The sequence below is a fragment of the Pteropus medius genome, unplaced genomic scaffold (assembly GCF_902729225.1).
Source record: "Pteropus medius unplaced genomic scaffold, Ma_sr-lr_union100, whole genome shotgun sequence".
Classification (NCBI taxonomy): domain Eukaryota; kingdom Metazoa; phylum Chordata; class Mammalia; order Chiroptera; family Pteropodidae; genus Pteropus; species Pteropus medius.
In genome coordinates, this window is record NW_024342467.1 from 22,526,850 (window position 1) to 22,542,841 (window position 15,992).

General features: G+C 39.2%; 2 protein-coding genes and 1 pseudogene across 8 annotated transcripts in view; 2 read left to right on the forward strand and 1 right to left on the reverse strand.

The window, feature by feature from the left end:
* Nucleotides 1–14,338, forward strand: part of LRRN3 (leucine rich repeat neuronal 3) — a 35,584-nt gene extending 21,246 nt beyond the window's left edge. Inside the window, exons 2-4 of one of the 3 annotated variants that reach the window (XM_039862774.1) lie at nucleotides 3,365–3,664; nucleotides 4,926–5,112; nucleotides 11,344–14,338. In XM_039862774.1, coding sequence (XP_039718708.1) covers nucleotides 11,705–13,831 — 2,127 coding nt within the window. In that variant the 5' untranslated portion in view covers nucleotides 3,365–3,664; nucleotides 4,926–5,112; nucleotides 11,344–11,704 and the 3' untranslated portion in view covers nucleotides 13,832–14,338. The remainder of the gene's footprint in view (nucleotides 1–3,364; nucleotides 3,665–4,925; nucleotides 5,113–11,343) is intronic. The other 2 variants (XM_039862771.1, XM_039862772.1) reach the window with 2 other exon arrangements.
* The window catches only part of IMMP2L (inner mitochondrial membrane peptidase subunit 2), a 694,672-nt gene that overhangs the window by 352,676 nt on the left and 326,004 nt on the right, over nucleotides 1–15,992 (reverse strand). The gene's annotated exons all lie outside the window — the stretch shown is intronic.
* Nucleotides 8,963–9,087, forward strand: LOC120602556 (uncharacterized; annotated as a pseudogene).

Genomic DNA, 15,992 nt, shown 5'->3' on the forward strand with positions numbered 1-15,992 from the left:
CCATTTGCAAACCACCGTTCTGCAAGACATCGTACAGGTATCTCTCCTGATATTCAGTCGGGGGAGTTTGCTAAAGAAACTATCTCCAAATGTAGTTGGAAATGCTTTCGAAGATGAAAGGATTTCCACATCATTCCACTGCACCAGCCTTCCAAATAAATCGGAAGTAGACAATAAGAGTGAGCTTTTAGAAATCAAAAGGATCAAGGGAAAAAGGAAAGCATGTTTAGGAAGACTTCTTAGTCACCCACGTGAATTTTTTAAAATAGAAATCGATGCTAACTAAATCAATTACCCCAAACATCTACCAACAGAAATAAAAATTAGAGCAAAATCGGAAAGTTTAAACATAAGTTTAGTCAATCACACAGATTTTCTAAACAGACTAAAGGATCTCAGTATTCACAGGCACATGTGTGAATGCACACACAAACTTTTTATCAAAAGAATAATTATTTTTCTTATAAACATACATAAATTGTTCCTGACATCTAATTTTTAAAAAATCTCAAATTCTCTATGAATCTCTATGGGTCCTAAGAACCCTCCTATAGACTACTTCTGATCCTAGTAAAATTAGCACCCTATCCAATGTAAACATGTGAATAAACGTGATGAAAATATCATAAAATCTGTGTAAATTCTGTCAGTATGTGTCAGAATTATGTATACTTCCTTAGACAAACATAATAGTATTATGTTTGTATAAACATAATACTATTATGTTTGTATAAACATAATAGTATTATGTTTGTCTAAGGAAGTATACTGAAGCAGTTTTGAGCTTGTTCATTTAAGGTTATCATAAAAATTATGTAATTAGAGAGCATGAAGGCACCTCTGGTTTTAGAAACGAAGTTACTGAAGGTCATAAGGCATCTTCTAACTCTAGAGTCTGCTTGCGTTCCCAATACCCTGTGCCAAAGTGCCGTAATCATCCCGATAGAGACCTACATAGCTCTCTTAAACCTGAAGCAAGTTTTCCATTATTCTGTCTCTTAATTTGGAAAATTAGATGATTCTACTTCAGTCTAAGATGAGTGAATATTCAGGATAATGCATGAACGATGAGCACTCCCACCCACCGACGCCTACACATGGGACCACGTAAATGCTAAACAACAAGGAAATGATAAACAGGAAGTTAAGAAAAACAAACCAGGCAATCAAAACCCGCTGGCTCTCACACAACACGGAATGAAATACTGTTACGCTGTAGCATAGTCAAGTTCTCCAATACATGCAGTGATTCTCCTAGAAGAAACACAAGCATAGAGAGACAAATTCCGGCTTAGAAATATCACTCGTTTGGCTAATCATGGACAAATATCGTCTCTACAGATAATGCTATTAATGAAGTATTCAGTTGAGCAAAAACGATAATGAAAAATAAGTACAAATCAGAATTCATAGTGAGAAATGACACTATCACAAGCTGGTGATTTATGAGTATACGGGAACCACTACGCCAATATGACACCCTCCTGAGACTGATTTCATTTTCCATTCTCTAAAAGCAAATTATAAACGAGGACTTTCTGCCTCACAAATTACCCTTCCTGAATGGAGCTGTGTTACAACTAACTAGCTTCCACAAATTTGATGGTTTGAGGAGCCACATTTAAAATTATTTTGAAAAAACAAAAAAAACAAAAAAACAATCCTGATCTTATTTTACTTTATCCCTTTGGATCTCTCCATGTAGCACAAGACTCAAATTCTGAAAACAGCAGAAGAAGAGAGATAAAGAGCCCAAGACTCCCTCGAAATCTGCCCAAATGATATTTTAAGATGCAGGAGAAAAAAAAGGATTGTGCTATTTAAGTTACTCCAAGTTTCTCTACAAGAAATTCACTGCGAGGCCTATATTTTAATCTAAGGAAGTGAGCTGAGCTTAGTTTCATGAGAGATGGAAATGGTATGTGGCTCGTTCATGATCTTCACGAATGTTCCCTGTGTTCAAATGTAAGGTCTTGAACATGACAGAGACGCGGAATCATACAAATGTTCCTTTTCATTTTCTTTTTATATAGAACTATTTCTATCATAATGATAAGACTCTTATCTAGTTTTAGAATCTCAAAATATCTGATTTGAGAATCTGAAAATATCAGAATCAAAGAAATCATTCTCAATACAAGGGTACGTATTCCACACACTTTGGTGCATAAATACTGCACGACAACAAAAATAACCTTGCTCTAATACGCAGATTTATAATGGTGACTCAATAAGAAATCTCCATGGGATTTTCTAGGGCACGAACAACCAATTTGAAAACAGTAGTAACCATTTTGTCCAAACCCCATATTTTGTGGGTCTCTAAGACTCGGAAAAATATGATTTATGTGAACCACACGGCAAAACTGGGCCTAGAAATCAGGCTGTCTTAGTCTAGGTCGCCTTCTGCCACACTCAACTATCTTCCAGATGTCATCTGAGCAAAACTCTGAGAGAGAGAGAGACAGATGCCGGAAGCCAGCACACCCAGGCAGTGGGAAGAAACACCTTTCTGAGAAGATACCAATAGAGTGGTGCCATGCTAACAGATATTTGAGAGGAAGTACAACTTTGTAGTAGTGAAAGAGAAACTGAGAGATAACTACAATTTTAAGTGTCTATTTGAGTAAAAATGGGTTCGAATAGGGCAGCACCGAACCAGGAGTGATTAGAAGGCTCCAGTGACAGGCGCTCGGCGGGGGGAGACTTTTCTAGAGAAAGTGTGGAAGCAGAGAAAGGGAATTATTGATTGGCTGTAGCTTGAAGCCTAGATGGCTGTCCGTGACTGGTTGCCGTTTGGTTTCAATTTTGAAAGCTTGAGGCATTTACAGGCTTAGATTTTGGTTCGCCTGTGAAGGCCGCCATGGCATGCGGCCACCTCAGTGTAATGACCCCCTTGTTTAATCCATTTAACTGTGGTGAAGCCTGGACTTTACAGACAAAATGAAAGGATCTGAATCTACATCTGAGGGAGGGTGAACTGGAAAGTCATTTAACCTCTTTGGCTTCATATGAAAAGCGAGGATAAGAATAGTGTCCACAAAAAGAGCTGACGTGAGCATTACCTGTGAGAACTCGCATAGGGCATGCAACCAAAGGCATGTGGGACACGTCTGCCACCGACATATCAGAGCACTTCCTTCTCCCCTGCCCCACTCCTTCCGCGGCTAACAGCCACCGTGGAGGCTGAGTACTGTCACACCACACCGTGCAAGGGGACAGGCCAGTCCAAATTCAGCCGAGGCCAAAGGAAATAGACCTAACCAGGACAGGCCTATAGATTGAGACGGTGCGGGGGAGAGAGCGGGGAGGAATTTGCCTTAGAAAGAATGCCTAAGGTTTCTCCGAATTTTCACTCCTCCAGGATGAACCACTTTGCATGAGCCATTTCACCTCTAAGGGCCTCCGTGACCTCAAATCTAAAAGAAAATGGGAGCAGATGGATGATTCAGAAACAGCTCTTTGGAGCCCAATCAGAGTCAGATGCTGTGGGCAGGAAGGCAGACCCGGGTACCAGCTAGATCTTTCCAGCTACCCGCCTCACCACACTCTCCTCCATCACCCCACCTCCTGTGCTACCCAGGAAAGAGCTTTCCCACGTTTGACTTATTGTGAATCTCGGTAGGACTTGATCTGAACAAATGGTGTCACAGCTGAAAGGAGGGTGGGAACCAATGGATCTTTATGCCCATTTACATCTAAAAACTAGGACACCAAAACTATGCTAAGCTTTATGATGCCAAATTTACTCAGCTGGGCTCAAACTTGAATATTACCAAAAAAATCCATATCTTTAAATTTAGCAAAAAAATCATAATGGGTATATTGTTCACATATCAATATTAATAGTTACTGACAACTCGTTTTTGCTTCATTTACTCGATCAAGGGACCTAATCCAGGCAATTTGCTTACCCAGTGGTTAGTTTGCCTTAATTTGATAACTAAAGTAGTTCTACTCTTCATTTACTATTGTGTAGATATAAATATAAAATGAAATAGGAATAACAGCAGATAATTAATCTGATAACATTGAGAAGCCCTGTAATGCCTAAAATCCACTGATCCCAATGAGTTAATAACATGTGACTAGAATACTGAATATAAACTTGTGATCAATTAAATGCAAAGGTTAACATCAGAGACATCAGTTTCCCCATAGCTGTTTTTTAGACATCTTTTTAAAAAAACTTTCACGTTCACAGAATAGTATCATACACCTTAACAATCACATAACCAATTTCTAAAGCTTAATGTTCGTTTATCTGAGGCACAGGAACGTGAAGGGCTCTGTCCGTCATCACAAAAGCGTCTGATCAACCTGATCTATGTTTCATGATGAAAAGCAAAATGTCTTCCCCTTTATCAATCCTTTATTGACAGATGAATATCTTAAGATAGGATTCATTAAACTAGTCTAAATCGTCACCATTATCCATTTCCTGAAAGCTGACAGGCAAATTCGAAAAGTTAATTCATTTTGAATACCTGGAAAATAAATATTTCCCAAGGAAAAAAGAATAGCTTTTTATAGAAATGCAATTAGTATAATTCAAAAATACCTTTGGGATATGGAACCTTCAATTAAGAACCGAAGAAAGACTGAATCTTACAATAAAGGAACACAAAGTCAGATAATGGGGAAATGGAATTTAAGTTCTTTATACAAATGAACTTAGCTAGCAATTTGCTATAGAAGAAAAGGAAAAAACTGGGCTTTACTGTAACCATGGCAACTTCCTATCTTCACCAATTTTTGAATTTAAGTCAAGTATCAAATGTTTCTCTTCTTCAGACTCTGTGGTTTTTCTAATACACATAATGAGGTACAGGGAAGAAGCCACACTTCGTTCTTAAGCTGTAGCACTGTAAAGACCCATCTGAGAGAGAACGGATTTTAAATCTTCTTACCCACGTGTTTCCCAGTATACTGCAGGTGATTTTCTGTAAGCGTCATAAAAGAACACAGAACACGCAGGTTGCTTCTGATGGATGTACGGAACTAAGAAGTCCCTCCTTTGTACATGCACAGAGCAGACCATGTACAATCCTTTCATTGTAAAGGCAACTCTACTATGCCTCGTACTCTGCTCCTTTGGTCACTGTGAACTTGGTAAGTGGATATATCATCTTATTTACTACTCACTTTCCAGTGAGTACAATTTGCCTTTGCCAAAAAGTAGGTGTCCAATCAATGCTTCATAAATGAAAAACAGATGCTTCATAAATGATGAGGCTAAAGAATGAAAAATCTCTTTACCAAAGAAATGTAGCTTTTGCCCTAAGTTTCTACCTATAATTATATCCAGAAACAATTTCTGTTTTAGATTAAAGAGATCTCAAGTTACAAGTGTTCACAGGTGTGAAAAATATCGTTAAGGTATGAGACTTCTTAAAATCACTTTCTTTTAATGGCCTACACTGCAAGTTTTCTGCTGTTGGCCAGAGTATAATTATACATATTATATGTATAATTTAAATATATAAAATGTTTTAGATCTTTGACTCTCCCTCAGGCAAAAATCTATATGGGGGAGTTAATAAAAAAAATTAAAGATACTATAAAAAAAATTCAGAAAGCACAGAAGGACATATATATTAGGAAAATTCCACACCTTAAAATGCTTTTTAAATTTCTTTTTTTAATCATATGAATCAACCCATCAAAAAAAAAACAAAAACAACAAAAAAAAACACCTTAAGTTAATTGCCAAATTATACTCTGCCAATAAATAGTTTTAATCTTTCAGTTTTCAAAAATCTTATGAAATAAAGAGATTAGAAATGAAAGCACAGTGACTGACACAGTAGGCCCTTCGGCAAATATTTACTGAAAGATTGAATGGAAGAACAAATGAAAGATAAGCTCTAATAAGGACTGACTTTGAACTTGTATGAGTCATTCATTTAAATCATTTAAAAGAGCCTTTATATAATACATTTCACAGGGACGTCAATTTTCATTCCTGGTGACATTTCATTAACATCATCTTCTGAACTTTAATAATATTCCATTATAATTTATTTTGCTTTAATATATGAAAGATTCTATTGCCTTTAAAACTAAAAGGTACAAAAATACCTTCTAAAATACTTTTACATGAGAAAACGACTAAAAAGAACAGTAATTATGAGTTGGTTCTCGGCTCCTAGAGTACAAGCGCAGACATGAACACTCAGTCTAACAACAGGAAATCATTTACCGAAACCATATCTGTCACCAACATGGACTTCCGTATGGCTTATCCACCATATTTTAAGGAAGAAAATAAGCAAGATATTTTACCTACATGTTATCTACTTTGCACCCATCCATCCACTTACCCCTCCATCCAAACACAGTGTTTGTTGAAGGCTTATTATGCTCCAGGCCCTAGGCTAGCCTCCCGAGCACCTTCCCAAACAATAGCCCTAAAACCTGTAAAACGCAAGTTGAAATATAGATTTTTTTTGAAGTATATTCTTCCTACTCTTATTTTAGAAGGAAAAAACCCCAGCAAATTGATGGAGTACGGGAAATTATACAAGTCTATCAATAAGTATGTAATTGAAGTTTTCTAAGAAAATTTTTTTTCTTTTATATTTCAAAGATTTTACTATTTTTTTTAAATGTATTCAAAAAGGAGAAGTGGGAGAGGGCACAGGGGAGAGAGAGAATGAAAGTGCAGGGTTTTAGGGCATTAAAATTCTCAAAAAAGTAAAAATGGGGTTAAGCTGGCCAATTTTTATTTTTTAATGATATAATTATTTTTAAATGTAAAAAATATTATACAGATGCATATAAAAAAATATGTGAAAATCTATTCTAAAATCAATACCGCCATTATAATGATTTAGCCCAAATTCCAAAATGGCCCACAGCGGAAACCACTTTCTCAGTGGTAAAGCTAAAACGTAGCTCGATAGAACAGCTGGCTATATTTTTAAACTGGTGCCTGGAAAGCGAACTGTTTTCTGTTTTGCCAGTGGACGCTTTTGTAGTACGACTGTGATATTCCTACATTTTAACCATCAGACAGTAAGAAAAAAATTCTGTAAAAATCTGGGGGCAAGTGTTTTCCTTTTTCCCAACTGTTCGTAATTGCCAGTTACTTAAGAAGGAAAAGGAAAAGTCATTTTAATCACTATTCCATATGCAACACAAAGTATAAAAAGACACATTTGTGAGTTATCATTTAGCAAACACTTGTTTGATGAATGGAGGTACTGGGCTAGGTACTAATTAACCAAGCAAATGTACTAATTAAGCCAAAAGTGAGCTGAACATAGTCCCTAATTAGAAAGATCTCATAATCTAGTAAGGGAATAATAATCTAATAACCACATGTCTAGTAAGGCAATAATGTAATAATCTAATGTCTAGTAATAATCTAATAATCGAATGTCTAATATTTTATGTCCAGTAAAGGAAAAAAGAAATTTAAACAAATGATGATGACACAGATGAGGGGTGACCGAGAATAAATTCGGGAAGAACTCCCCATTACAGGGGAGGCTTGGGGACCGAGGTCCCACCAAGGCCATGAGACTCAAGAGATCCAGATCCTGTGACAATATACTCTTTACTTAAGCAGATGTGCCAGGCTATCATTTCTGATGACAATGATCATTGAGAACTCTAGCCTCACGTCCCTGCCTCGGATTCTATATTCAAAAGCAAACTGCAAATTCGTAATTCGTACTTCCAAGTACCTTTTTTTTAAATGGAGGAAAAGCAATGACCGGCACATTCATGCATTTGGATTCTCTTGACAGTCATATTTTCCACTGCAATGTACTGGCATTTTGGTTTTGTCTCTTCTGTGTTTAGTTAATGTGAATCACACACTAGTCACTATCAGTCCCTATTAGATTAAAAAAATTAATTTTCTAAAGTTGGAAAACTGAAGACCAAGGAAACGCCAGCCCTGCTGAGAAGTAAAATCACACTACCATTTTTTGTTGTTAAAATTATTTCACTTGTTCTCTACCTATGCAATGTAATGTGTATTACTAGAAAGAGCTGCAGCCATGAAGGCAAAGGCTGGTTCGAATCCTGCCCCATCATTTATTAACTGTGAGATCTCAGGCAGATGGGTCTTAACACCCCTACCTAAAAAATGGGAGTTAAAGTACTTCCCCGCCCATGTCACGAAGCCATTATGAACATAAAATAAACGGTGCCTAAGAAAGGGCTTTGAAACCCATAAAGTGCTAAGATTTAAGATATTATCATTGCCTTACTATCCTGCAGATGATCCGTGCCAAATAGTCCATTAGTGAAAGCACAGTAATCAGTTCCGAAGACACGAAAAAAAATCAATATTACAATAAAGAAAGGCACAATTCCCATGTCCCCTTTTGTGCTTCCATACCAACCTGTCTTCCTCCAGACCTGGGGAAACGGAATTTGAATTTTTCAACCCTATAAGAACTCTCCTTATTTTCAAAAGCTTCCGGAATAAATCTAGTTCCAATGTGGTTGTTTCCGGCATATGGCTGTATCCATGATGAAAATCAGAAAAAAAGTTTCTAATTAGATGTAGATGGGAACTTTTTTAAACACAAGAATAATTTCAAAATAAAACATGGCATCATTAGGTTAACGCCCCCTAGAAAGTTTCACCGTGAATGGTTCTAATCCTCTCAATAATATAGAGGACAGAGCGGGTCTAACCTCTAACCGATTCAGGCAGAAGTTGCGACTTCTCAGTTCTCAGCAGAAATGTGTTTTGCACTTAGTACGTAGGCTTTCCCTTCACGCTGGGAAACAGAGGCGACACACTTCTGGGGCAGTGTTATTTGGGTGCCCCTCCCATGTGCGCCCACAGCGGCTCCGACTGCAGCCACCCGTTTATTTGTGATCCCCTCCTGACTGGAAAGGGACAGAGGGAAGAGACTGCCTCTGCGTAGGCTTTTTATCCACCAGCTATTAACCCAATAACTGGGACAGAGTGGGTACCCATTAAAAGTTGACCGAATAAGTCTACGGCCATGCCACCCTGAACAAGCCCGATCCCGATCCCATCTGATCTCAGAAGCTAAGCAGGGTCCCGCCTGGTTAGTACTTGGATGGGAGACCACCTAGGAAGACCAGGTGCTGTAGGCGTAAAAAATAACAATCATAACAAATAAGGGATTGTAAACGGACATGGTCCTTGTAATGTAAGGGTTGCCTCACCTAAAAAAATATAAAAAGAAAGAAAAGAAAAAAAAAAAGTTGACTGAATAAATTAAGGAATAAACTACAGCTATAACATTAGATTGACTTTTCTTTAAAGTCTAATGTTCTTGTGTGTTACATTCAAATTGCCTCCTTAGATTTTCATAAGTCAGGTAACACATTCTGTGTAAGTAGTAGGTTCATGCGAGTTAAAGCAGCTCAATATCAAAATTAGGAAATTAAACAGACTGAGTTGCCTAAATTATATGTGGGAAAGATGAATAGACACACTAATTAATTAATAAAATTCATTTATTGTTTCATTCAAAACATTTCTTAAGCACCTTCTATATTGTACTTCCCATGCCCAAAAGCCAGTGCTGCAAAGTCAGGCAGGCCTCATGCACTCAAGGGGGTGAATGCCTGGCAAGGGAGAAAACTAGTCGATATTCTGGCAGAGCTGTGTGCTGAGGGCCACGCACCCGCTCTGGGGGGCCGCTAACTGCAGCTGGGGAGGGGGTACACAGAAGGCTTCTCAGAGAGGCTATGCTCAAACTGAGGTTTGAAAAAGCTGCACGTTAACTTAAACAAATGGGCGTCGTGGCAGAGAGAGGAGGATGAGGCGCCCACAGCTCCACGGCAGAGAGGAGGCTGCCCGCAGGGGAACAGCGGAAGAGGAGGAGCAACAGAGAGGACGAGGAGAGGGACCCGGATGGGGGGCTCTGGGGGTAAGGAGGGTTCAGGCATCTTCACTGAAGAAGGAGAGGGATTAGATTCTCTCCTCAAGGGACTTGGTCTGCTTAAAACAGAGTAGGAGTAATAGCCGAAAGGTCTAGTTACAAAGAAAAAGAAAAAAATTAGATAAGCAAATAGATGAAGTAATGAAAAAAAGCAAAGCAAAGACACCTTTAATTCAGAGTAACTCAGTAGTGACCTGAACTTCGGGATCTGTTTTTTAGGCCAAATCACATCTCTTACGATAAAAGAAAAGGGGAAAATTGGGTGTGACTTTGAATTATAAATATTTCATAGTTTTGAAAAACAAGGATTTTTTTTTTTTTTTTACTAAAAAAAAAAGTTTCTCTCTCTCCATAGAGACCACATCTCCACATATATCTGTCTCCATCACTAACACACCCATTCGGTCCAGAGTCAGTTAACGAGGCCATCAGACATATCACTAGCGGGCAGAGGCGAAAGAACAGACAGCATCCGCACTGAAGGCTGGCTCCGCAGACCGTCAGCGCTGGGAGCACAAAGCCCCAGGGGGGACGGTCAGCTGTGCTCCCCCGGCCGGATGCTGCCGGGCAGTGCGCAGCCGCAGTCCGGCTTTGGGAGTGTATTAATAAAAGAACTCAGGTATCGTAAGGATGCGGCACATATTAAAACCGCAATTTGATTTTGGGCTGCTTATTTTTATGAGATGAAGACATCGGTATGCATTTAAAAGAAGGAATATCTAAGTGCCTGTTTTACGGGATGTAACAAATTTACTTTTTCACTAGTAGGGACTAAAGGAATATAGGTTATTTTCAAGGAAAAATAAAACAGTCAAACATTAATCTGAATTTCAGTTAAGAACGGCAATATACAGGTACATTTATGGCAAGTCAGGTTTAATCTCTTCCAAATACTGCAAAACCCAAGTCACTTTACACAGAGGAGACTGTGGAGACAAGTATGAATGAAGGCGGGAGACCCAGCTGGATACCATTAATTCTTCATTTCATGGTCCTCTCCCGGAAGCCCCAGAAACCACAAGCTAACGCATTTGATTTTAACTGAACAGTATTATTTATTTGTAACCTTTTAATTCTACTTCTCTAAGAGGAAAACAAAGTCATTACCATGAAAAGGTTTTCTTTTTTGCCCTGTAACTGTCAAAGAGAATGACAAATACAATAGACAATTACAAGGTACACACAAGTAAAACTTTGAAAGAAAAATTCTGGAAGCATGCTCATTACGTTTAACGTAACTTTGGTCTTCTACAGTTTCCATTTTTCAGCCTTTCCGATATGCGGTCCAATAACTATTAAGGACAGTCTTAAACAAGGCTAAAGTCACCAAAACATATTAAATTAACTGTAAATGCTAATAATATTATGAAATCATCATTAGTTAATGGATATTAATTGTGACATATTTTTTCCCCTTTAGACTAATTCTTCTTCTCTTTTCTTTTATATTGCATTTTATTAGAGTTAGCATCATGTGGCCATTCCTGCAAGTCCTGAACTAGCATGGGATTTGAATATTATACTCCTAAATAAATGAAGTGCTCAACTTCTTGTGACCATCGATACACCCTCCATCTTCAGAATGCATATCGGTACTCTGTCATAAAGAAGACAGTGACCTTTCTTCCAATATGCATGACGTTTCTGGACAAGGCGATCGTGGCACCGGCCCTTATTTCCTTGAAGAAAACCTCTGCATTTCTACGGCATTTATCGTTTGACAAATGCGACAACTTTCCTTATCAATCAGCTCCCGCTGCACTCACTAGCGGGGACTGTGGAATCCTCAAGGGCCCGTTCGATTTCTGAGGACGAAAGCTAAGATGAAGGACATGCCACTCCGAATCCACGTGCTACTTGGCCTGGCTATCACTACACTAGTACAAGCTGTAGATAAAAGGGCGGATTGCCCACAATTATGTACGTGTGAAATCAGGCCCTGGTTTACACCCCGATCCGCTTATATGGAAGCATCTACAGTGGACTGTAACGATTTAGGTCTTTTAAATTTCCCAGCCAGACTGCCCGCTGACACACAGATTCTGCTCCTACAGACTAACAACATTGCAAAAATTGAACACGCTGTAGACTTCCCAGTGAACCTTACTGGCCTGGACTTATCTCAAAACAATTTATCTTCAGTCACCAATATTAATGTAAAAAAGATGCCTCAGCTTCTTTCTGTGTACCTAGAGGAAAACAAACTCACGGAGCTGCCTGAAAAATGTCTGTCTGCGCTGAGCAACTTACAAGAACTCTACATTAATCACAACTTGCTTTCCGCAATTTCACCAGGAGCCTTCATTGGCCTACATAATCTTCTTCGGCTTCATCTCAATTCAAACAGATTGCAGGTGATCAACAGTAAGTGGTTTGACGCTCTTCCCAATCTGGAGGTTTTGATGATTGGGGAGAATCCAATCACTAGAATCAAAGACATGAACTTTAAGCCACTTACCAACCTTCGCAGCCTGGTTATAGCTGGGATAAACCTCACAGAAATCCCGGATAACGCCTTGGTTGGACTTGAAAACCTAGAGAGCATCTCTTTCTACGACAACAGGCTTAGGAAAGTGCCCCACGTTGCTCTTCAAAAAGTTGTAAACCTCAAATTTTTGGATCTCAATAAAAATCCCATTAACAGGATACGGCGGGGTGATTTCAGCAACATGCTACACTTAAAAGAGCTGGGGATCAACAATATGCCCGAGCTGATTTCCATCGACAGCCTCGCCGTGGATAACTTGCCGGATTTGAGAAAGATAGAAGCGACCAACAATCCGAGGCTGTCTTTCGTCCACCCGAACGCGTTTTCCAGGCTGCCCAGGCTGGAGTCGCTCATGCTGAACAGCAACGCGCTGCGCGCCCTGTACCGCGGCACCGTGGACGCCCTGCCCGGCCTCAAGGAGATCAGCCTGCACAGCAACCCCATCCGGTGCGACTGCGTCGTCCGCTGGATGAACATGAACAAGACCGACGTCCGCTTCATGGAGCCCGAGTCGCTGTTTTGCGTGGACCCGCCTGAGTTCCAAGGCCAGAACGTTCGCCAGGTGCACTTCCGGGACATGATGGACATCTGCCTCCCTCTCATCGCGCCCGAGAGCTTCCCTCCCAGCCTGGACCTGGAGGCCGGGGGCCACGCTTCCGTGCACTGCAGAGCCACCGCCGAGCCCCAGCCCGAAATCTACTGGACCTCGCCCTCCGGCCAGAAGCTCCTGCCCGGTACTCGGACGGACAAGTTCTACGTGCATCCCGAAGGCACGCTGGACATAAGCGGCATCACCCTGACAGAAGGGGGTCTGTACACCTGTATCGCAACCAACCTGGTCGGCGCCGACCTGAAGTCTGTCCTGATCACCGTGGATGGTTCTTTCCCCCAGGACAACGATGGATCCTTAAATATTAAGATAAAAGACATTCAGGCCAACTCAGTTCTGGTGTCTTGGAAAGCGAGTTCTAAGATTCTCAAATCCAGTGTGAAGTGGACAGCCTTTGTCACGTCGGAAAATGCCCGAGCCGCCCAAAGTGCCCGGATACCATCGGACGTCAAGGTGTATAATCTCACTCGTCTGAACCCGTCCACGGAGTATAACATTTGCATTGATATCCCCACCATCTACCAGAAAAATAGGAAACGATGTGTCAATGTCACCACGAAGGGTTTGGACCCCGATCGAGAAGAATATGGAACGAGTAACGCCACAGCATTTCTGGCCTGCCTGGGAGGCTTCCTGGGGATTATCGGTGTGATAGGGCTTTTCGGCTGCCTCTCTCAAAGAATGAACTGTGGTGGCGGTCGTGGCTACGTGAGGAATTACTTACAGAAACCAGCCTTTGCATTCAGCGAGCTTTATCCTCCTCTGATTCACCTCTGGGAAGCGGGCAAAGAGAAAAGTACAGCACTGGACGTGAGAGCAACTGTTATAGGCGTGCCGACGAACATGACCTAACCGCCCAGCCAAACCCGCTCCACGGGAAAGCTCGAGACTGTAGGGAAAGGCGGAGGAATACTACTTTCTAGAAAGAAGTGTAAGCTTCACCAATGCTGCTTCTGACCGATGGGAATACGTACACGTTCGGCATTTTAATGAACCGGCTTCGAAGGGTACTGTGGCAACCAAATAAAAGAATTCCATTTTCTAGAACTTTCATGTAACTTTTATGTCTGGTCTACAGTTAAAGTGGACAGAAACATTTCTGTATTTTTTTTAAGTATATAAGAGTAGTCGAACTGAGCAATACCTCCTACTGTGTTGTATCACACATATTAGCCACGAGTTTTTGCGGTGACCGGATAAACTTGAATCGACACGTGGTGTAATAAAACGGACAAATTCTGTAGAGTAGATACAGTGAGTATGTGGGCCTCTTTTATAAGGAAAAACACATTTTGGATTAAAATCAATTGCTTTTGTCTTGTTTTTGTTTCTAAATAAAGAATAATTTCTGGGAAATGACACCTGACCAGATGTCATTTAAATGACAACATTAAAAAACAAAATGTTTTTCTCTGATGAAATTTGGAATGCTAGGAGTAAGACACTTTTACTGGGTTCTGTAACTACATTTTTATAATGCACGAAAATGAATTTGAGAGGGCAATTTATCAATATCGAAAGGCAATCAAAACATTGCATTTAACCCTTTAACTAGTGAGAGAAACAAGTCCTCTAGGAAATTACGTATTCACTTATAGATTTTCTTAACAAGAAGCTCTTGAAGTGAATTTAATTATTAAGCTCACATAATGTAAATCCAATATATAAGGAACGGAAAGTCTTATTTTCATAATTAGTAGTAACTCAACTTTAAGACGCTTGCTTTGCACCAAATGTTGCCAGATTTTGGCAGGACTTATGATCGAGGTGTAATTTTCAAATCTGTGAGTCTAAAATACTTAATGAGCTTCACTGCAGTAACAAGTAAATAATCTAATTATTTCTTGTGTGGCAAACACAGCAACGAAACATGTTCGACATGACCAAAAAGAAGGCAGTTTATATACTTTCACAGCAACTAAGTGAGTTGGTGCTGACTTGAAGTCTGTTAAGATGAAAGAGGATGACGGTCCTTTTCCCCAGAATTAGAGTGGAATCTAGAATGCTAGAAGACTAGAATTTTCCAAGACTAAAATTTTAGCATTTTACTTTAAAATTTATTGGGTTAGTAGAAGAACTTTATAGGTTCAATTTTATGAAATTCTCCCTTTTATTTACTTCACTCTAACATAAAAATGGCATGCATCAGATAATTCCAGACTTCAATAGAAATTTAAGAAGACAGTTTGGCTCATGAAAAGAAAAAATTTCTCAGACAAATTTCGAGTAAAAAAAATATATATATATGTGTGTAGTTCTCTATGACTAGATTTAAGACACCTAAAGAACACAGCTTAAAAAATTGAGAATCATTAAACTGAAATGCCAAGAACATTAGTAATTATTTAAGAATCTCATAGAGTAAATGTAAGAATTTTACTTGGAAAAAACAGCCAAGATCTTTTAGGGTTTTAGTCATATTTATAAACAAAAACTCATAATCCTGCAAAATAAATGTACTTGTATACAAAGGAAATATCTTGAAACAGTAAATATGTATGTATGTATATATATATGTATGTATATATACATATATATCTATATATGTATATATATACACACACACATATATGATAAAAAGCCATAATTTTATAGGCACATCACTCATCACTGCAAAGCTACAAGGTTTACGCGTTAATTGTCACCCTGCCTGGTCATAACCAAGTGTTTAACTTTCTTACTCTAGCTTGCTGCATAGTATAGACTTGTCACTGGCCTGTAAACATTTCTAGCACTGTAGTCACATCATCTTATTTGTTAATACCAGACATTTGCTTTTGTGATAGAATCGGCGGTTTCTAATTAAATTCTAGCTATTTTTGACAATGTGGAAGGTAATTGCTATGAACTCTTTAAAATGAAAGGACAAACTGTGTTACTTTAATACAACCAGAATACAAGACTTGCTAATTCAATGTGTTTCCCAAACACAAATTGTTACAACCTGATGAATCACTATCACACAGTGGCTGACATTAGAATTTATCAGCAAGACATGCTCATACATCATGAG